Source organism: Ambystoma mexicanum, chromosome 9, assembly GCF_040938575.1.
Source record: "Ambystoma mexicanum isolate Mex_15411 chromosome 9, UKY_AmexF1_1, whole genome shotgun sequence".
Taxonomy (NCBI): domain Eukaryota; kingdom Metazoa; phylum Chordata; class Amphibia; order Caudata; family Ambystomatidae; genus Ambystoma; species Ambystoma mexicanum.
In genome coordinates, this window is record NC_090931.1 from 1,461,613,383 (window position 1) to 1,461,637,265 (window position 23,883).

The 23,883-nt window shown below is 50.6% G+C and overlaps 1 protein-coding gene across 1 annotated transcript in view; it reads right to left on the minus strand.

Annotated features, from left to right (window-relative positions):
• Nucleotides 1–22,122, minus strand: part of DES (desmin) — a 44,602-nt gene extending 22,480 nt beyond the window's left edge. The window contains exon 1 of the mRNA XM_069616883.1: nt 21,448–22,122. Coding sequence (XP_069472984.1) covers nt 21,448–21,989 — 542 coding nt within the window. The 5' untranslated portion in view covers nt 21,990–22,122. The remainder of the gene's footprint in view (nt 1–21,447) is intronic.
• Between the last annotated feature and the right edge of the window lie 1,761 nt (nt 22,123–23,883).

Here is a 23,883-nt window from a genome sequence, read left to right on the forward strand (position 1 = left end):
GATATTGATGTTCAATATGTTCGGACGTGGGGTATACCTCTTCTGCCAAAGAAAATTCCAGAGGTGGTGAATGCAGTCGATGGTTCTACTCTTCTATCGGGACTAGTTACTGAACATACCATACCTTTGCAGTTAACCATAGGTGTCGAGCATTCGGAAACTATCATGTTTGACGTCATTATGGCACCCCAATATAAACTGATTTTGGGTTTACCTTGGCTCAAGCTCCACAATCCAGTAATTAACTGGGAGACTGGGGCTATTGCCTTTAGCTCCTAGCAGTGTCTTCAGGTTTGTAACACGGCAGGGTCTATATTTGCAGCTCCTAGTCGGGCTTTATTGGATTCTGTAGTCACTATTGGAGCAGTTGTTAACACTGTCCTGCCTGTCGAATACACATTATACATGGATGTTTTCGATAAGGGTAAAGCTGAGATATTGCCACCTCATCGGCCATACGATTGTCCGATTGATCTCAAACCAGATGCTAAGGTACCATCGGGACGAATATATTCTCTTACCCAAAAGGAGGATGCCGTCCTCAAAGAGTATTTGGATAAGGCTCTTGAGTTAGGTTTTATACGACCTTCTCACTCTCCATTTGCTTCTCCGTTGTTCTTTGTGCCTAAGAAGGAGGGTGAATTAAGACCTTGTATAGATTACCGAGAGCTAAATGCAAGCACTATACGAAATCAGTACCCTATTCCCTTGATATCTGTCTTACTAGATCAGTTGGGGTCTTCAGAGTTCTTTACTAAATTAGACCTTAGGGGAGCTTACAACTTAGTGAGGATTCGTCGTGGTGATGAATGGAAAACAGCCTTCAAGACCAGATATGGCTTGTTTGAGTATCTGGTAATGCCATTCGGGCTTTGTAATGCCCCGGCCACTTTTCAGAATTTCATCAACGATGTTCTTCGGGACGTGATCGACAGGTTCGTTATCGTTTACCTTGATGACATACTCATTTACTCCCCATCCATGGAATTGCATGTGCAGCACGTTTCGGAAGTGTTACAACGCTTGCGTGATCATCATCTTTTTGTCAAATTAGAAAAGGGCGTTTTTCATGTGACTCATGTCGAGTTCCTTGGATATGACATCACCAATAAAGGAGTGCAGATGAGTAGAAGTAAGGTCAAAGCTGTTCTGGACTGGCCTACACCTTCTACCAGGAAGGAGTTACAGTCGTTTTTGGGCTTCTCTAACTTTTACCGGCGTTTCATCAGGCAGTTCTCTTCTATATCCGCACCTCTCACCGAACTGACTAGTAACAAGAAGCCTTATTTATGGAACGATAACGCTCAACGAGCATTTGAGTCTTTGAAAGCAGCTTTTACCTCTGCACCTGTTTTGTTGCATCCTAACGTCAAGCAACCTTTCTACGTCGAAGCAGATGCCTCTGATGTTGCTGTAGGAGCAGTTCTATCCCAGCCTTGCTCTGATACTGGCGATCTACATCCAGTCGCCTATCATTCACGAAAGTTAACACCTTATGAGCAAAACTATACCATCACCGAACGTGAATTATTGGCAATTAGAGACGCATTTATGGTCTGGCGACATCATCTTCTTGGTACTGAAATACCGTTTCAAGTATATACCGACCACAGAAACCTGTTGGCCTTGCAATCTCTAACTTGTACTACTGCCAGGCATGCCCGCTGGCATGAATTTTTTTCTATGTACAACTTTACCTTGACTTATCGTCCAGGGGTTCTACATTCCAAAGCCGACGCCCTATCCAGAAGTTTTGGGGGTTCTGTTTCACGTCTACAGGATGGGTCGTTGATGTTACCAACACAAGTGGTGTGTGGATGTGTGTTACAGCCCACTTTGAAGACGACGCTCCAAACCTGGGTTGATAAAGAACCAGCGGAATTGGCAGAATACAACATGGATGTTGTGCATGGTCTGCCTTATGTCCAGGGTCGCGTTTATATGCCTGATCATGACACTCGCTGTGCGGCTATTGCCTTGTGTCATGACGCTGCTATTGCAGCTCATCCCGGTTCACAGAAAACTCTTGAACTCCTCAAACGTTGGTGCTGGTGGCCTTCTATGCGGCGAGATGTCTCGCAATATGTATCAACCTGCGCTATTTGTGCCCAATGTAAATCCCATTCTGCGAAACCTATGGGGTTACTACAGCCATTGCCAGTACCGGTGAAACCATGGGCGATGATCACTATGGATTTTGTAGTAGAGTTACCTTTGATCGATGGCTATGATACCGTGTGGGTGGTTGTGGACAGTTTTTCAAAAATGTCCTTGTTTGTCCCTTGCCAAGGTCTGCCTTCCGCTTCTAAGCTTGCAGAGTTGTTTTTGCGACACGTTTTTCGATTTTTTGGGCTACCTGAGATCGTGGTTTCTGACAGGGGGTCCCAGTTTACGTCACGTTTTTGGAGGCATCTCATGTTCTCGTTGGGGGTGGATGATCGTTGTTCCACAGCCTTCCATCCGCAAACGGATGGTCAAACTGAGCGTGTTAACGCTACTATGGAACAGTACCTCAGGTGTCTCATCCTCCAACATCAAGAATCCTGGTTAACAGTTCTTCCCATGGCGGAATTCGCATATAACAATTCCAGCCATTCATCCACAGGAACGTCACCCTTTTTTGCCTTATATGGGCAGCATCCACGCACTCTACCTCTTGACTGGAAACTTCCTGCGGATTGCCCGGCTGTGCAATCTTGTATCAAGGATCTGTCTGTGGTCCATGCTAGTGTTTTGGAACACCTAGTACAAGCTCAGGAGCAGGCCAAAAAATATGCTGATCGTAACCGCCGACCTTCACCCGAGTACGTTTCTGGGTCGCGGTCTGGCTTTCCACGAAAAATCTACTTATTCCGGGGCGGCGGTGTCTACTACCACGTTTTGTCGGTCCCTATGTTATCAAGGATGTCTTGAGTCCGTTGGTTGTCAGATTGGACTTGCCGTGTTCCTGGAAGATACATCCAGTTTTTCATGTATCCATGATTAAACCTTGTGTCGACCATACGAGGGTAATTGCCCCACCGTCTCCGGTATTTGTTCAAGGTGTAGAGGAATATGAGGTTAACGCTATACTTGATTCTAAGGTTTCTCGTGGTACCAGATATTTTTTGGTGGATTGGAAGGGTTACGGTCCGGAAGAACGTACATGGGAACCAGAGAGTAATGTGCATGCCCCTTTGTTGGTTTCCCGGTTTTTGGCCTCTCGGGAGCATGGGGGTTCTTTGGGGGAGGATACTGTCAGAAAACGGTCCCGGTTTCGCGGCACCCCTCCAGTTACCTTGTCCTCTCGTAGGCAGCAGCGGTTGTCGTTATCTGATGAAAGACAGGGGGCGGCGTTGTCTTGTCCACGATCTGCCCGGTACAGACGCGTTCGTCGGAAACCGTGTTTCCGACGCTTTGTGTGGAAGTTACCATGGAGATTACGGCAGTGGGCGCGTCGTCTCCCACGTGATTCTTCACGCACTGGGTCACGTGACTGTCTTATTGCCGGTAGTATGGTACTTAACTCTCCATCGTCCTCCAGTCGCTGCTTCTGATCGTATTTTGACAGCTGCATTCGTTCATGTTGGGATTTTTTGGTGTTTGACCTTGGATTACGTTTTTTGGATATTCTCTCGGATTGCCCCTTCATATTGTTCTTGGATATTGACCTAGGATCGTTCTTGGATATTCTTGCCCAGTGATTTTGTTTTTGGCCGCAGTTTGGACCTCGGAGTTTGGGAGACCTCATCCCTTTTGATATTTTCTTCTGGTTCTCCTTTTTCTGGGACTCGTACTTGCTTTCTCATTTCCCCCCTATCTCTCTTGTACCCCTGTCCACTTCACTCGGTGTTGTTCTTAGGCATCCTCGTGCCGGCGGGCACAGGTTTGGGTGCAGGACTAGAGACTTCCTGAGCACTTTTAGGCGTCCTCGTGCCGGCGGGAATAGGCTGAGGTGCTGGACTAGAGACTGCCTTGGCACCATAGGCGTCCTCGTGCCGTCGGGACACGTGATTTGCGACTTCACACTGATTGAACTGGAGTGGACTTCTCAGAGACGACAAGGACAACTACTCGCCTGAAACCTCCATGTCCAGAGAACCCTGGTAAGAAGACTTCCTTTCTCTGTATCTCTTGTTACCTTTTACTGATTACCTTTCTTTTCTGGTCTCCAGAACTCAACAGTCTTGAGGATTACCTTGTATGGAACATATCTGGTTAATGCCCGTTTCTCTGCAGGTTAGTCTTTTGAATATTGTAATCCTTTCATAGAGAGGTCATATTGGTTGGTAATCAGTCGTACTTTTCTGCAGTGGTTGAAAGTAACCTGGATGTCCTCATTCTCGGGAAGCAGTGGCGATTCCAACGACTCTACAACATCTTCCGATCAATTAGTTTCTCAGTCTGTCCTCTTGTACCCCTGAGAATCTCATCGATAGGAAGAATTATTTACTTCACGATGTGTCAACAAGGAGTATTTGCCTAAGGAACTCTGACAGTAGAGTAGATCTGCATGGGCTTCCTGGTGTAGAACTGCCAACCCTGCGGCTGGGCAGAGTAGACCTGCAAGGTCTTCCTGGGATAGAACTGCCATTCCTTGGGCTGGGTAGAGTAGACCTGCAAGGTCTTCCTGGGGTAGAACTGCCAACCCTGCGGCTGGGCAGAGTAGACCTACAAGGTCTTCCTGGGGTAGAACTGCCAATCCTTGGGCTGGGTAGAGTAGACCTGCAAAGTTTTCCTGGGGTAGAACTGCCAAACCTGGGGCTGGGCCGAGTAGAACCACCGTCTCCTGTGGAGCCCAGCCATGTATAATCCCCAGCCAGAAAGTAAGCAGCGTGCTTGGGCCCTCTACTGTGACGTGCCATCACTCAGTGCGGCCACTATTAGGGGCAGTTGCCCGGAGACACGGTAGGCTTTGAAGTGCCTCACTGCCAGAATTGCACCAAACGTGCCCAAGCACCATACCCGAGAACTTGGATCCGTCTGCCACCCGTAGGTCCCACATATTGAAACCTCAGGGCGTACCATATCCGAACTGCTCAGCAAAGAAACACGTGTTTAACCCACCTTATCCACTGCTAACATGTGTTCGGGCCACAAGTGCCAAGGTTGCCCTCCGAGAACTCTGAGCTCCTGAAAGATTGGCAACTGGAGGGGAGACCTTAGAGCCTCGTTGGGGAGCCTTCATTTTAACTATTAGACATTTTTTTCCCATTCATATCATCGTGTGTCAACAAATTTAATCTGAGATTTAACTCGAGAATCAAGTTCTGCCCATTTGCTATTAAAATGATGGCCCATTTTATTTTAAATAGTTTTAGGCTGGACTTCCTTTCTGTGTTTGAAACTGCAGTACCCAAGTTCTATTGTATTGCACCAAGTCTCTTATAGGGGCTCAAACTAGTGCTGAAAACTGTTATTATAAGGTTGGCCAAGGAGCTTTGCAGAGCCTTGTTGGCTCCTGATCACAGGGCCCTCTGCTGTGCATCAACCTGGCCAACTCCTGACATGAAGGGTGCTGCTTAATATGGTAATGTGCTGCTCAGCATGCCTGGGGTGATGCTCATTATGCCGAGTTGCTGCTCAGTGTGCCACGAGCACCGCTTAACACATCTGGGCTGCTACTCAAAAATCCCTGGCGCTGCTCATTATGCCGAGTTGCTGCTCAGTGTGCCACGGGCACCGCTTAACACATCTGGGCTGCTACTCAAAAATCCCTGGCGCTGCTCATTATGCTAAGTTGCTGCTCAGTGTGCCACGAGCACCGCTTAACACGCCTGAGCTGCTACTCAATAATCCCTGGAGCTGCTCATTATGCCGAGTTGCTGCTCAGTGTGCCACGAGCACCGCTTAACACATCTTGGCTGCTACTCAAAAACCCCTGGCGCTGCTCATTATGCCAAGTTGCTGCTCAGTGTGCCACGAGCACCGCTTAACACGCCTGAGCTGCTACTCAATAATCCCTGGAGCTGCTCATTATGCCGAGTTGCTGCTCAGTGTGCCACGAGCACCGCTTAGCACATCTTGGCTGCTACTCAAAAATCCCTGGCGCTGCTCATTATGCCAAGTTGCTGCTCAGTGTGCCACAGGCACTGCTTACCACGTTTGAGCTGCTACTCAATAATCACTGGAGCTGCTCATTATGCCAAGTTGCTGCTCAGTGTGCCACGAACACTGCTTAACACATATGGGCTGCTACTCAATAATCCCTGGCGCTGCTCATTATGCCAAATTGCTGCTCAGTGTGCCACGAGCACCGCTTAACACATATGGGCTGCTACTCAATAATCCCTGGCGCTGCTCATTATGCCAAATCGCTGCTCAGTGTGCCAGCCACGAGCACCGCTTAACACGCCTGAGCTGCTACTCAATAATCCCTGGAGCTGCTCATTATGCCAAATTGCTGCTCAGTGTGCCACGAACACCGCTTAACACATATGGGCTGCTACTCAATAATCCCTGGCGCTGCTCATTATGCCAAATTGCTGCTCAGTGTGCCACGAGCACCGCTTAACACATATGGGCTGCTACTCAATAATCCCTGGCGCTGCTCATTATGCCAAATTGCTGCTCAGTGTGCCAGCCACGAGCACCGCTTAACACGCCTGAGCTGCTACTCAATAATCCCTGGAGCTGCTCATTATGCCAAATTGCTGCTCAGTGTGCCACGAGCACCGCTTAACACATATGGGCTGCTACTCAATAATCCCTGGAGCTGCTCATTATGCCAAGTTGCTGCTCAGTGTGCCACGAGCACCGCTTAACACATATGGGCTGCTACTCAATAATCCCTGGAGCTGCTCATTATGTCGAGTTGCTGCTCAGTGTGCCACGAGCACCGCTTAGCACATCTTGGCTGCTACTCAAAAATCCCTGGCGCTGCTCATTATGCCAAGTTGCTGCTCAGTGTGCCACAGGCACTGCTTACCACGTTTGAGCTGCTACTCAATAATCACTGGAGCTGCTCATTATGCCAAGTTGCTGCTCAGTGTGCCACGAACACTGCTTAACACATATGGGCTGCTACTCAATAATCCCTGGCGCTGCTCATTATGCCAAATTGCTACTCAGTGTGCCACGAGCACCGCTTAACACATATGGGCTGCTACTCAATAATGCCTGGCGCTGCTCATTATGCCAAATTGCTGCTCAGTGTGCCAGCCACGAGCACCGCTTAACACGCCTGAGCTGCTACTCAATAATCCCTGGAGCTGCTCATTATGCCAAATTGCTGCTCAGTGTGCCACGAACACCGCTTAACACATATGGGCTGCTACTCAATAATCCCTGGCGCTGCTCATTATGCCAAATTGCTGCTCAGTGTGCCACGAGCACCGCTTAACACATATGGGCTGCTACTCAATAATCCCTGGAGCTGCTCATTATGCCAAATTGCTGCTCAGTGTGCCACGAACACCGCTTAACACATATGGGCTGCTACTCAATAATCCCTGGCGCTGCTCATTATGCCAAATTGCTGCTCAGTGTGCCACGAGCACCGCTTAACACATATGGGCTGCTACTCAAAAATCCCTGGCGCTGCTCATGATGGCAGGAGTGCTCTTCAATACACAAAGCGGCTTCTCAAGATGGCAGGGGGCTGCCTAATGTGCTAGGCGCTGCTCAACGTGGCACACTGATATTCTGTATGCTGCGGTGCTGCTCCATAGATTGGCATGTTGCTCCATATGGCACGGGACTGCTCAATATGCCTTGGTGGCTGCTCGATTGCGCCAGTGGCTTTCAGTATATCAGAAGGGGGCTGCTCCATGCTTCATGGTGTTGCCTCATAGGAGACAGCGTCTGGGGGTGCAGGGGAAAATGGGAAACCCTGCTTGGACCAAAAGAGAGATAACCTCTCCCGTAATCTTCCAGCTGTGTTCCAGTTTAAATAGCCGACCCAATCCACTCAGTCTTTGTATTTTGGCAGTGGGAAGCCCCCAAGACACTGAGTATGTCAATGTTTGCCTCCTTTCAGTAAATGGAAACATAGTGTTGCCCCGAAGGCGACTTCTCCTCCGTAGAGCGGTTCGCGTGGTACTGAGCTCTCAGCCACAAGGGAGGGGGCTGGCAGGCCTGGGGGCGCCCTCTGGTTGTCAGGGTCCCCATGCTAATCTGTGTGCAGCTGATGGCTGTCCACTTGCCTTCTGATTGGTCATGACCTTGCGCTGCCTGCGCAACACCTAGGGCGCGCATGTGCTATGGAGCCGCAACGTGCATGCAAGGCGTAACCGCCCTAAGGCGTTCCCGCCTTGTCTTCACGCCACCACTGATTTTCAATCATTGGCAGGGAGGAGAGGAGGGGCGGAACGCAACTTACGCTTCTGCTGCCTCCCTTCCGCACCGCCATAGAAATGCTCCTCCATCTGTGTTCCGGCATGGATTGTTACGGCGTGCATCAAACAGATGGACTCATTAGGGATCTATTGTACATGCTTCCTGTCGCGGAGTACAATTGAAATGAAGCCCTCCCCACAGCATGGTAAGCAGTGCTCCCAACTGAAATCACAGTCCTCCACCCCCAATATAAATGAAACCCTCCCTACAGCATGGTAAGCAGTGCTCCCAACTGAAATCACAGTCCTCCACCCCCAATATAAATGAAACCCTCCCTACAGCATGGTAAGCAGTGCTCCCAACTGAAATCACAGTCCTCCACCCCCAATATAAATGAAACCCTCCCTACAGCATGGTAAGCAGTGCTCCCAATTGAAATAACATTCCCCACCCCCCAATTGAAATTAAACTGTCCCCACAGCATGGTAAGCAGTGCTCCCAATTGAAATAACAGTCCCCCACCCCCAATAGAAATGAAACCCTCCCCACAGCATGGTAAGCAGAGTTCCCAATTGAAATAACAGCCAACCCCCTCGCCCCCCATAAGTGTGTGAGCCCCACTTGCCAGGTAATGCTGCAGGGCCTTTGCACTGCGGTGTGCAAAAGTCAAGGGCAAGAGGCAGCCTCCTTTTGCCCTTTACATTTGCACCCCACAGTGCAAATGGCGTAAATGTGGTGGCGGGGACCCCCTTGTGTTGCAGTGTACACGCAGCGGCTCACACTAGGGCACATGAGGTGGTCACTGGCCCGCCGGAGGAATTCGCCTTCATGCGTTTGCCAGTGAATGGCGCGTCCTCAGCGGACAATGGAAGCCGCTTTCGTGCTTTAATAGTGCCTTAGGCTGTTGAGGCGCTATACACAGTTTATTATTACCCAATGCAGGAGCCATTCCACCCATTTTAGAAAGATGGAAGACCGTGGAATCCGAATCTGTGCGGCGCTAGTTCCTCGCCGCAGGGGCATTGAGCCACTGAGCTTTCTCGGCAGGCAGAGGGGGCTGGCAGGTCCTTCCCGTGCCATCCTTATCAGGTGAAGCCTGCGAGCTGGAGACCCGCCAGGACCCCATTGTGTGAGATGGGGAGGGTGCATGGGAGCGAGGGATGGAGGCCTTCCCTGCCCAGGCCTATTATAGTCACAGCACCCCCCCCCCCTCGCGCCCCTCAGAGGAACAATCCCAGCCCATGACGTCCGCGCCAGGCGATGCTGGGGACCGAGATCCGGGCCTTGTAGGGAGGTGCCTGGACCAGACCCATCCAGGGCGCAGGGGGGTGCGCTGCTGGGGGCACTCGGGCAGAATACCTCAGGAGTTATTTATACGAAACACAATCGAGCCCATGGGCATGTTATCAATACTCACTCCCGCCCTAAAGGAGGAGAGCCTGTCACCTCCAGGACTAGAAGGGGCAGAAGGGGTCAGGAAACAGGCGACGGGACAAGGAGCCTTCAGGGCTGCGTGGGCGACATTAAAATGCCTGTCACTCACCTACAGGATATGATGTAGTAAGGGGACTAGTACAGGGTCAAGAACCTGTCACCCCAAGGCTGCGCGGGCCTCGGGGTGAAACACTTGTGTGTAGGCGCCTTATAAATGCCATATCATATCATCATATCACAGGCGCAATGACCCTGGCACATTTAGTAATGGGTTAAGTCCGGGATATGCACGGGCATTCACAGCCTGTCACTGCGAGGGCTGGTTATAGCCATGGTATAGGTATCGGAGATGACAGGGAAACAGCCTGTCACCTCTAGGCACGCGGAGCGCCTGGGGATAGGCGTGGGGATACAGAGCCTGCCACCTCTAGGGCTGGAGTCCGCTTACAGACGCTGGGTTTCTGTTATAACCCATAGGGCTGGGTACGGAGCAGGTCACCCCTACGTAATAGCACGTGGTTATGTAGCCCGTTAACCTCTAGGAATGGGTATAGCGAGGAGATAGGTACAGGGATAGAAGCCATGTCACCTCTATGGATGGTGATAGTCAGGGGATAGAAAGCTAGTCACCCCCAGGGCTGGATGGTGTCAGAGGATTGGAACAGGGGTACAGAGTCTGTCACCCCTAGGGATGGGTAGAGTCAGGGGACACGTGCGGGGATACGGAGCCTGTCACCCCTAGAGATGGATCGGGCCAGGGAACAAGTGCAAGGATACAAAGCCTATCACCTATAGGGCTGCATGGAGTCATGTCCACAGAACCTTTCACCTCTAAGGATGGATCGAGTCAGGGGACAACTGCGGGGATACAGAGCCTGTCACCTCTAGGGCTGCATGGAGTCAGGTCCACAGAGCCTGTCATTTCTAGGGTTGGATCGAGTCAGGGCATAGGTACAGGGCTTCAGAGCTTGTCACCTCTAGGGCTGCATGGAGTCAGGTCCACATAGCCTTTCACCTCTAGGGATGGACTGAGTCAGAGCATAGGTACAGGGCTTCAGAGCCTGTCTCCTCTAGGGATGGACCGAGTCAGGGCATAGGTACAGGGCTTCAGAGCCTGTCACTCTAGGGATGGACCGAGTCAGGGCATAGGTACAGGGCTTCAGAGCCTGTCACTCTAGGGATGGACCGAGTCAGGGCATAGGTACAGGGCTTCAGAGCCTGTCACCTATATGGATGGACCGAGTCAGGGCATAGGTACAGTGCTTCAGAGCCTGTCACCTCTAGGGATGGACCGAGTCAGGGCATAGGTACAGGGCTTTAGAGCCTGTCACCTCTAGAGTGTATTAAAAAAATGCAGTGGAGCCATGCTCATGCCCGTCCTGAGGAAGGCCCAGGTTCAAATCCCCAGTAAGGGGCCAGCAAAAAACGTGCCCTTCACCTGCCATCCAGGAACTGTTCTCAGGCGCAAAAAGTAAGGGAATGATGGCTGACTTTAACGAAAAGTAAGGGAACGTTGTACCCTTTGGTTCCCGGCCACTTCGACCGCTGTTGAATGTTCTGAGTCCATAGATGTGACAGAAGCAGCTGAGGAATGCGGCACCTGCCATGTGCCAGGCCGGCTCCATTCCCGTTTATTAAGTGACCTTCATCCAGAAACAGCCGGTGCCCGGGCCAGAGACAGAGGCCTGCGAGGAATGCTGCAGTGGGCAGCCCCCCTCCTCCCGGACAGAGACCCTCGGCGTCACGCCTGTGGCACTTGCCCACAAAGCCTCCGGCGGCTGCTGGGGGAGAGATTGGCCAGCTGCCGCCCACTGCTGGGAATAGACAGCGGGGCGGTCCCTTCTAAGCCATCAAGTCTCTCTATCCAGACCCAGGGGGCACATACTGCCTTGTGCCAATTCTGTTATAGGGCCGTAGACTCTTCACTCCTGTGCCAATTACCTGACTTCATTCCGCCATGGGTGTGACAAGCTCTGTACTCCTGCGCCAAACCCTCTGACGCCATCCAGCCCTAGTAGTGACATGTTCCACTCGGACCGCGAAGTGACAGGCTCTGCACCCCTTTGCCAACCCCGTGAACCCTAGCAGTGACATGCTCCACTCGGCCAGTCCACTGGCTTCAATCAGGCCGGGGAGTGACAGGCCCTGTGCCCTTGAGCCAGCTCCCTGAGCCCTCATTGCCCTAAAGTGGCATGAGCCACTGAGCCAGTCCACTGTCACCAACGAGACCAGCGGGCCAGCTTCCTGAGAATCCATTGCGGGGGGAGGGGGGGGCTCTGTACACCTTTCCTAACCTCCTGAACCCTAGCAGCGACATGCTCCACTCGGGCTTCAATCATGCCAGGGGTGGCAGGCTCTGTAGCTCTGTAGCCCAGTGCCAACCATTGCTTCTTTGCTGAGGTGACAGGCTTTGTACCGCTGGGCCACGCCGAGAGGCAACAGGCTCTGTACCCCCCATGCCAATCATTGCCTCCGTGCTTACAGGTGACAGGCTCTGTATCCCTGTGCCATGCTGAGAGGTGACAGGCGCTGTACCCCTCTGACTCGCTGAGCGGTTGCTTGTGTTTCCCTGCAGAGAGCTGGCTTAGCAGTTCGGGCTGGGCTGCTACCATTGTACCTGTACCATTGTACCTGACTGATTTGCATATGACTGGACCCATTTGCAATGGCGCAGGCGGGCTAATAAACAGTGGTGTGGGAGGTTGCCCAGAGCAATGCCAGTGGTTCAGATTCATTCAAAACCTTCCACCCATCACTTTTGTGGCTATACCACGTAGACTGCAAGACCGCGGCTCTGTGCACAGGTGTCACAGATGCAATCCTTTGATCTTTTTGCACAGCAGTGCATACCCATGATTAGACAATCGATTAACTCTGAATGAGTATTCACACTGATTGTTTAATCAGAAAACAAAATACATGTAAGCAACTCCGTCATGTTTATAACAACTGGAACAATACTTATAATGACTGTATTTTGATGTATCTTAATTTTTGTTGACGCTGTGAATGGTTTTATTAATGAGACTAATTAAATTGGATTTTAGAGCATGGCCATGATGACGAGGAACATACTTGGTAATGCACTTTTTGAAATAAGAAAAAGATAAATTCATTAATTAAATCATGGAAGGTGTTGTAACTGGTATTTTTTAAAAAAAAATTCTGAAAGACCTTGTCCATGTCTTAATCCCATGGCCCAGTCCCTATGTATGGAGGACAGGGTCTGTACCCCTGTGCCAGCCCTTTCTCACAGCCTCTGCGCAGTGGATCTAGGAGTAAGGGCATTTTGGGCAGTAAGGACATGTTGGCCTGTTCGGAGGTCACAGGGGTCTGCAACCTTTGGCTCTAGTCTCCAGATGTTTTGGACTACAACTCCCATTAGCACTCATCAGTGTAGCTAAGGATGATGGAGCATGGGAAGCCTAGTCCCCAAAAATCTGGCGAGCCGAAGGTTGCAGACTCCTGGTAGGGCAAATACGAAAGGACAGGCAAGGCCTGTCCTGGGTATGGGGGGCGCAGTCAAGGGTCATCTGGTGTTTCTGTGGAATTCAACTAGTGCTCAATTGATGGCAGAGCGACTTTAAGGCACGTGTCGGTCTCCTTAAAGCAATGCAATCAAAGGTCACCTTGTACCACACACACCAGGGGTGTTGCTAGGTCTGGAAAAGATCTGGGCCTACGCTGATGCCGGGACTGTCGGACTTGGGGCTAGCTAGCCTTGTGGTTGTAAACCCTGAGCTTCTATACGTGGCTACAACCAAAAGATCCGGGGTTATAGCCTTCCCTGAACCCCCCTCCCCCCCAGCAACGCCTCTGGCCACTCACTGAGTTTGTGGATGAAGACTGTGCCCACTTGCTGAAGTTTCACATACGACCTGGCAAGGACATTCTGTGCCGCCCCACAGAATGTATTCTTGGCTCAGGAAAGTCCTCCTTCAAAGGCCATCTCTGAGTACTCAGGACTTGAATACTTAAAAGGAGCTGAGGGTGACTTGGCTAAGGCAGTTTGACCTCATCAGGAGCCGCTGCGGTCACCGGTTTAAACCAGCCATTACCTCTCAGCGCAGTGCTCAGGAAGCACACAGCTAGATTCAAAAGGGGAGGTGTTTTGGGTGGGCAGGGGCAGGTAGGAGGTTGGAATGGCCCTAGGGATTAGCATGGCCAGTCAAGGGTGGGTACACACATCTATTTGATGTATTTATTTAATTTAAATTTGGGGGGTTTCCCTCAATCCTCCCTTTCCAGTTGTTTAACTACCTGTTCCCCACACCCCTACCCCTTCTACCCCTTTACCCCTCTCCCCATCCCTATCTTTTAGTTTGTTTTTTCGGCTGAAAACCGTGGCGATGAATGAACATTGCACCGAAGAAAGGATTTAGGGAGATATTGGCTATCGAATATAGTATACAATATCATCTGGGTACTTCCTGCTTTTTTGATCACGTGGCCTGTATCGACCGGGAAGGAAGCAACTAAGAACCACAAAACAAAGGGCAGCTCGTTTCCCTCGTATTGAACATAACATATGCGCAGAGGAGTTCCCTTATTCTCCTGTCTTTCTCTTTTTTCCTTTTAAGGAGGGCAGACGAAATGATTCTGCTGTGCTCATGCGGTGTGAATAATGTGATCGTTTTATGCATATTTTACTGTCTTGGATTTCGTGCAAGATTGTACATTTGTAAACTTTAAGCACAATCAACAATAGAATACATTTTTTAGGGGGGATATCCAGGTAGGCCAGACCGCTTATGACTGCATATGAGGGTCCTTGAGGGGGGGGCTAATTTCTGTCCATTCTATATGGCCTGGTAGCTTTGAGAATGAATGACCTTCACTAGTTAAACATTAGAGGGGAACCTGCCGGCAAATCTTAAACTTGCCCCTACTGTACCAATGGAGTACCTCCCATTGGAATTAGGTTCGATTGGTATCTCACGGGAAAGGCGTGGGGCCCAGTATATTAAGGCTATTTGCTCTCCAAAATTGCCCCCTGCTGTCTGAGATCGGCGACCACCTTAACGTTGAGGTTCTGACAAACCACACTCATTTGAGAACTTAAATAAAGCTTTTTTTGAACAGGTGGGGTCGGCCCCACCAGACGATTCTGGGGATTCTTAATGCCTACTTAAGAAATCCTTTGGGGAATAAGGCCGATTTATGGGACTCGATTTGCGACTATGGCTGTTATGTTCCTGCCCCGCGCTGAGGCATAGCGTGGTAGGCCGCAGCAGTAGGCCTCAATGACGCAGCTCCAGCCAGAGCGAGAAAGAAAGACACGACACACACTGCTAGGGTCTGTGCCTGGAACTGCCTCCCTCGCGCGGGGCTTTTATTCAGACGCCCTACATCACCGCGTAGTGGGGTAAAGGGCGGATATAACATTCCTCCTTTATTATAAACAAAACACGACAGTAAAACACACCAACAAAAACGTTACTGCTACTACTCATAACGGAACTGCAGTTGTACACTCCCCATTTCCAAACGTCCAGAGTCCCACCTACCACACATAGTCCTTGAGCCGAGGTGGCAGCTGGGTGGCAGCCCTCAGGCCATACCGTCCACCCAGTGGGGCGGCTCTCACCTTCCACCTCCGGCTCACCCAGGTCCGGTTAGCTTCCCTGCTCCCACGTTCTGTCATCCGCGTGTCCTTCGCCTTGGAAATCTTCGGGTCCGTCCTCAACCCTCGGAGACTCCTCATCTTCTTGGGGACACTCCCCATCCGTCCACAGGTTGCGCGGCACCGCCTTAAACCAGGAGGCGTTGTGCGTCACCTGGCGATGTCCCCTTTGTGCAGTTATCATGGTCCCTCGTGTCTCACGGACAGTCCATGGGAGAGTCTCGTAACGGGAGTCCATTTTGGACTTCGACGGGTCCCGTAACATGACCACCTGATCGCCCACTTGGTGGTCGGATGGTCGCGACCTCCTCTTGGTGCTCATGTTTGCGTTGGCGTCCCTGCGTCGTCGGTCAATGCGCACCTCGTCTAGCTCGTCCGGTCCCCTGCTGGGGTGGTGTGGGATGGACGACCTGATGACGGTGCCGAACATGAGATCCGCTGGGGGGACGCCTGTTGTGCAGTGCGGGGTGACCCGGTAGTTCCTCAGGAATCGATAGAGGTTAACCTTCCACGGGCTGGCATTTGCTTTGGACAGCCTCAGCACTTTATTGAGTGTTCTCATGAAGCGTTCTACGTCGCCGTTGGCTTGTGGCCATCTGGGCATGATGTGGTGGTACCGGATGTTTAGATCATGCAGGTACTGTTTGAACTCCACCCCTTGGAAGGGGGCTCCATTATCACTTTTGATCGTGGTTGGTAGTTCATGTGTCGCAAACATCTTCTCAATGGCTGGGATGACTACGTCCGCTGCTGTGGACTCGACCACCTCAACCTCGGGGTATCGAGAGTGGTCATCGATTGCCACCAGGAGGTACAGGCCCTCCCGTAGTTTGCAAAAGTCAATGCTTATTGCATCCCACCTTCGTCGCCAGTGTTATGTTCCTGCCCCGCGCGGAGGCATAGCGTGGTAGGCCGCAGCAGTCGGCCTCAATGACGCAGCTGCAGCCAGAGCGAGAAAGAAAGACACGACACATGCTGCTAGGGTCTGTGGCCGGAACTGCCTTCCTCGCGCGGGGGCGGGGCTTTTAATCAGACGCCCTACGTCACCGCCTAGCGGGGTGAAGGGCGGGTATAACAATGGCCACTTAAGGAAGTTGAAGTCATATATAGTTGTCATTCATTTCTTACAACATGCATATATGCCCGCGCAGCCATATCTGCTACGGCGCCCTAATCCTGGTGTCTGGAAATGAAGAGGAGTGCTTCTACAAATCAACTTCCGGTTCTGGCTGCGACAGGTCCGAGCTGTTGCACTTGCTGGCTGCAACATGCAGCCGAAACAGCAAGGTTCCCGGGAAGGGAAGTGTCTACATGTGCAATGTAGGAACATTTGTGAAGAGACTACGAGGCAATTACATGTGTGCACTTTTGGAACTTGTGTCTCAATTCTGGTTGCTCTTCTTTGCACTTTACCGAATCTGGTTGCACGTTTTAAATCTATTGAACATCTGATGCGATTCTTTGACAATTTTGTGAAAATCTCGAGATTTTTGGAATCGTTTTGATTTATTACAGTTTAGCCTGTTGTATTTTTATTTAATGATATATCATTTGTTATGTAATTTAGACGTGCATTTGAGCCTGAGTTGTACGTGTTCTGACTGCCTGTGCATGTGGTGGATCATTTACTTTTGAAAACGTCTTTAAACTAGACACAATAAATATAAAATAAAAATTAATTTTAAAGCTCCACTGCAATCGATGGAACTGTTTTGACTTCCTGTGTTCTAATTTTGTACGTTTTTGGTGTGCGCTTTTTCTGGCTTAGACCGCATCCAAAAAGATATTCGTTCACTAAGGTAGTTGTGTCTTTTTTGTTTCATAGTCAAAAAGCTAGCAGGCTGAATTGGTCAATAAGAAATGCAAATCAAAGATCAGCAGCACACCCTTGAGATGTCAATATGAATGTTCAGAGAGAGCTCTCATTGGATAACGGGCTGGCTCTACAGGCACAGAGCCGCCTGTAGATTGGTCCATAAACCCTGCCCATTGCTCAGGACGCTGCATTTCCAGGTCACTGGAAGCACGGAACATACCTGCCGCCACTTTTCTGCGATGACCAAAGTGGATGTATGTATTGCCAACTTCTGTATACTTGCATTTACGCACCACATATGAGCAGCGAGGGCTATAATAGCTTTATAGATGCCATTCTTGGGCTGTACCAAACGTTCTGGGCCTGCACCCTCACTACGCTGAAGTGAAGCCATCAAATCTGTCTTCAGGGCCCGTAACAGCTAGTGCGGCCCTAGGGCAGGGCCTATACGCTTAATTATGTGACATGTCTTACACTGACAATCCTGTATTGAATCTGTACCGACACATCTATTCCCATCCTCCTGAGGACCCATGAAGGTGATGCATAACAACGATGAGATGCAATCCCCTGCATAGATGCGCCCCCTGCTCCTCCTGGCTGCCACCAGGTGACATACACATTCCAGCTCTCCAAATTGCTGCAAGAACGCGTAAGGGCATTTAACGAGGGCCTCAGGACGTTAACCACGCGTTCCAGGCGCTTAACGCTATTAGCACTCGTCCCATGCGCTGGGGTGGGTCTAATGTAACGTATTCCCTTCTGCGAATGGCGGACCGTCCTGTTCACAGACCGAAAAGACTGTGCTAAAATAGCCACCATGGAATGGGAAAGCGGGACTCCATACAGAGCCCCTTTTCCATTTCCATGGCGGCCAAACCGAAGCAGAGCAGACGTGACCGTCGTCCATTCACAGGTATGGTTGGCATGTGATATATCGACCTTTCAGAGCTGTGTCTGGCACGTGGCTCTCTTGACCTTACCCCGTGCTCTTCAGGAAGCTTGTTTTGCCTTAATCCAGGGATCTACAACCTTTGGCTCTCCAGCTGTTCTGGACTACAACTCGGATCAGCCCTCACCAGCATAGCAAATGGTGAGGGATCATGGGAGTCGTAGTCCAAAACATCTTAAGATACTCGAGCTGCAGACTGCTGCTACTTCAGATGCCTGAGACAAGGTCGCCCCACAGAATTTGCAACAGTAAAATTATCATCTGGACATCTAATGAGCTCCACTTTTAAGCAAGCTCTTCCAGCTCACCAGAAGACGAGGCTTGTGTTGAGGCCTTGCACAGGGGACCCCACCAGCAACTCAGGGTGCAGGCAAAAGAGTATGAACGCGGATGTGCAAGGTGGGGAACGGCAATGGCTGAGGTCATCCGTGATGGCAATTCCATAACTCCATAGCGGGTGCCTGCGGTAGACTCTCTGCATGCTCAGAAATGTAGCTAACGTAACAGCCCAACATACATGGTCCTCCTTTCTATCATCCGCCAAATGATGAAAGGCTGAGCCAGCCCTGCCCAAGTAATGTAACTCTCTCTAATATCATGCATCATCTGGTATAGAAATTGCCATCAGAGTAAACCTTTCTTCTAAATGGGGTTTCACTACGGTGGTGATGGGTGCAGTAGACATCCTTAATACCATCACATGTGACAGGTGGGCTACACAGCAGGCACAGCAACACATGTGGCTGGCTATACCCAACAAGGGGAGAACCCTCAAAAAAGAAAAAGATGAACAGAAGGGTGAAAGAGGAAAAGAGACCCCCTGAGAGACAGAAGGGAAGGACCTCACCTGAGCTTCAGTGAGAGGGGGCAGTCATGGACTTTCTGTGTGCCTGGTGATGTATGCCCTGTTCTGCCTGTTCCAGATATTGAATCTGAGAGACAAGGCTCCAGGACAACAAGACATGGCCAAGCTATTTATAGAACTTTACCTCTAGACCACGTGGCTTCCAATGTAAAACCTAGCTAAGCTCCCCAGTAGATCCCTTTTCCTCTAGCACATCACACCTCCACTAGCACATCACACCTCCTCTAGTACATCACACCTCTTCCAGTAGATCTCTTCTCCTCTAGTACATCACACCTCCTCCAGTAGATACCTTCTCCTCTAGTACATCACACCTCCTCCAGTAGATCCCTTCTCCTCTAGTACATCACACCTCCTCCAGTTGACCCATCACCTCCAGTACATCACACCTCTAGGGTCTTGACCCATCACCTCTAGTACATCATGCCTCAGGCAGAAGATCCCATCTCCTCAAGTACATCACACCTCCTCCAGTAGACCCCATCTCCTCTAGTACATCACACCTCCTCCAGAAGATCCCTTCTCCTCTAGTACATCACACCGTCTCCAGTAGACCCCATCTACTCTAGTACATCACACCTCCTCCAGAAGATCCCTTTTCCTCTAGTACATCACACCTCCAGTTGACCCCATCTCCTCTAGTACATCACACCTCCTACAGTAGGCCCCATCTCCTCTAGTACATCACACCTCCTACAGTAGGCCCCATCTCCTCAAGTACATCACACCTCCTACAGTAGGCCCCATCTCCTCTAGTACATCACACCTCCTCCAGAAGATTCCTTTTCCTCTAGTACATCACACCTCCAGTTGACCCCTTCTCCTCTAGTACATCCCACCTCCTCCAGAAGATCCCCTCTCCTCTAGTACATCACACTGTCTCCAGTAGACCCCATCTACTCTAGTACATCACACCACCTCTAGAATATCCCTTCTCCTCTTACATCACACCTCCAGCTGACCCCATCTCCTCTAGTACATCGCACCTCATCCAGTAGATCCATTCTCCTCTAATACATCACACCTCATCCAGTGGACCCTCTCTCCTCTAGTACTTCACACCTCCTCCAGTAGACCTCTTCTCCTCTAGTGCATCACACCTCCTCCAGTAGACCCCTTCTCCTCTAGTACATCACACCGTCTCCAGTAGACCCCATCTATCTAGTACATCACACCTCCTACAGTAGGTCCCATCTCCTCTAGTACATCACACCTCCTCCAGAAGATCCCTTCTCCTCTAGTACATTACACCGTCTTCAGTAGACTCCATCTATCTAGTATATCACACCTCCTACAGTAGGTCCCATCTCGTCTAGTACATCCCACCTCCTCCAGAAGATCCCTTCTCCACTAGTATCTCACACCCCCAGTTGGCCCCATCTCCTCTAGTACATCACACCTCATCCAGTAGATCCCTTCTCCTCTAATACATAACACCTCATCCAGTGGACCCTCTCTCCTCTAGTACTTCACACCTCCTCCAGTAAACCCCTTCTCCTCTAGTGCATCACACCCCCAGTTGGCCCCATCTCCTCTAGTACATCACACCTCATCCAGTAGATCCCTTCTCCTCTAATACATCACACCTCATCCAGTGGACCCTCTCTCTTCTAGTACTTCACACCTCCTCCAGTAGACCCCTTCTCCTCTAGTGCATCACACGTCCTCCAGTAGACCCCTTCTCCTGTAGTACATCACACCTCCTCCAGAAGATCCCTTCTCCTCTAGTACATCACACCGTCTCCAGTAGACCCCATCTATCTAGTACATCACACCTCCTCCAGAAGATCCCTTCTCCTCTAGTACATCACACCTCCAGTTGGCCACATCTCCTCTAGTACATCACACCTCATCCAGTAGATCCCTTCTCCTCTAATACATCACACCTCATCCAGTGGACCGTCTCTCCTCTAGTACTTCACACCTCCTCCCGTAGACCCCATCTCTAGCACATTCTCACTCCTTTAGTACAGTACATCTCCCCCAATAGATCATCCACTAGTACATCACGCCTGATCTATTTGATCCACTCTTCTCTAGCACATCACACCTCCTGCAGCAGACCCCATATCTTCTAGCACATCACACCTCCTCCAGCATACCCCATCTCCTCTAGTACATCACACCTCCTGCAGAAGATACCATCTCTAGCACATCCTCACTCTAGTACAGCACACCTCCTCCATTAGATCACCCTCTAGTACATCACGCCTCCTCCAGTTGTTCCACTCTCCTCTTGTACATCACACCTTATCCAGTGGACCCTCTTTGTCCTGTAGCACACCACCCCGCCTGCAGTGGTCCCCATCTATTTTAGAGTAGCATGCGTCTCATCCAGTCAACCCCACCTCCTCTAGCACATCACACCTTATACAGTAGGCCCACCACTCTGCTAGTCCATCACACAGCCTCTTCTAGTATAGCACATCCCCTGTAGTACATCCCACCTCCTCTTACAGACCACATCTTCTCCACCAAGCCCCCCTCTCTGGTCCACTCACCTCTGCTTGAGCTTCTGCAGGTCGTCCTGGAGGTTGTCCCGCTCGACCTCCACGCGGGAACGCTGGCTGGTGACGATGTCCACCTGCCGCCGCAGCTCCCGCATCTCCTCCTCGTAGAGGTCGCTGATGCGGGTGGGCTCCTTGCCCTTGAGGCGGTTGACTTCGTTCACCAGGACCTGGTTCTGCTGCTCCAGGAAGCGCACCTTCTCGATGTAGCTGGCGAAGCGGTCATTCAGGTCCTGCAGCTCCACCTTCTCGTTGGTCCTGGTCTGCAGGAACTCCTGGTTCATGGCATCGGCCAGGTTGAAGTCGAGCACATCAGCGCCTGCGTAGGCCCGAACTGGTGTGGCCCGGCTGGCCCGGAAGCTGGAGTATGAGGGGGCGGCGCTGGTCCTGGACACCTGGTAGACCCTGGAGGACAGGCTGCTGGCCGCCGCGCCACCCTTGGTGCCAAAGGAGGCCCGGGCCAGTGAGGGCGAGGCCCCTCCAAAGGTGCGACGGTACGAGGACACCCTCTGGCTGGAGGAGAAGGACTGACTCATGGTGGCGGCTTCTGATCGTTTCCTGGGGCTGCTGGAAGAAGCTCCTTGGGGTGGCTGGTGGTTCCTTGGAGCTGTTGGTGGCTCCTTGTGGGTGGCCGGGGCTTGATGAGATAGAGTGAGAAGGAGCTGGCTGTCCCACTGGCTATTTGTACTGCTGCTGACATCAGAAGCGACCACCCCACCGTCCTGCATCGTCCCCCCCACCCACCCCCAGCGCCAGCATTCCTCTTCGCTCATTCCGATCCCTTGAGTTTCCAGTAACCTCAACAACAGCTGTCAGGCTTTTTTGGGAGGCAGAGAAGGGAAGAGTCACATAGAAAGCATGGGAGGAGGGATAGGGGGAGGGTGGTGTACAAGAGTTAGCCAGCGAAAGCCAGGGCCAGTCTCTGCTCAGCAACCTGGGCGTTGAAGTACATTATATGCCAAGTGGTCTGTATGAAAATAGGGTACGGCGAGGAAAATGGCTCTGAAAAGGTGACAGGGCAGGGGTAGAGTCAGTCTTTTCCCAAACTATGCAACTGACGCTTCCTGAACCTTTCCGCCCATTGGGCAGCATCAATCACCCTGTGCCGGAAACGCGACTGACTCTGCCCCCAACCTTCCACCAATTTCAGAAGCACTGGCCAGACTTGCAATTGAATTTGCTTCAACGTTTTCAGAAGCTCTGGTTTTACACGTGGCTGAGGCCGTCCCACCCATGCCGGCCCTTTAGAGACATCACCCTGTGCGTGAAAAAGTATTGACTCCGGCCCAGCCCTACCATCATCTCAGTCGCACCAGCCTGCTTCCTAACACGTGCCTACTTTACACAATTCCAGGGGGCTTTCGTTAACCAGCACACAGGAGCTATTTCACACATAAATTACACTGCCTTGCCCATGGCTTACCCCTGGAGAGGGCAATACTATCACACATGTAACACTAAGTAACTCTAATTTACCCCTGGAGAAGGCAATGTTGTTCATACATAAAGTTACACTGGGTAGCTCTGACTTACCCCTGGAGAAGGCAATACTATCACACATGTTACACTAAGTAAGTAACTCTAATTTACCCCTGGAGAAGGCAATGCTATTCATAGAACACGTTACACTGGGTAACACTGACTTACCCCTGGAGACGGCAATGCTATTCATACAGAAAGTTACACTGGGTAATGCTGACTTACCCCTGGAGAGGGCAATGCTATTCATAGAAGAAGTTACACGGAGTAACTCGGATTTAACCCTGGAGAGGCAATGCTATTCATACATACAGTTACACTGGGCAACGCTGACTTACCCCTGGAGAGGGCAATGCTAGTCATAGAAGAAGTTACAAGAAGTAACACCAAGTAACTCTGATTTACCCCCGGAGAAGGCAATGTTATTCACAGAAAAGTACACTGGGTAACACTGATTTACCCCTGGAGAGGGCAATGCTATTCATACATACAGTTACACTGGGTAACGCTGACTTACCCCTGGAGAGGGCAATGCTATTCATAGAAGAAGTTACACAGAGTAACTCGGATTTAACCCTGGAGAGGCAATGCTATTCATACATACAGTTACACTGGGCAACGCTGACTTACCCCTGGACAGGGCAATGCTATTCATAGAATAAGTTACATTAAGTAACTCTGATTTACCCCTGGAGAGGGCAATGTTATTCACAGAAAAGTACACTGGGTAACACTGATTTACCCCTGGAGAGGGCAATGCTATTCATACATACAGTTACAATGGGTAACGCTGATTTACCCCTGGACAGGGCAATGCTATTCATAGAATAAGTTACATTAAGTAACTCTGATTTACCCCTGGAGAGGGCAATGCTTTTCATAGAAGTAGTTACACTAAGTAACTCTGATTTACCCCTGGAAATTACAATGATATTCACAGAAGAAACAGCA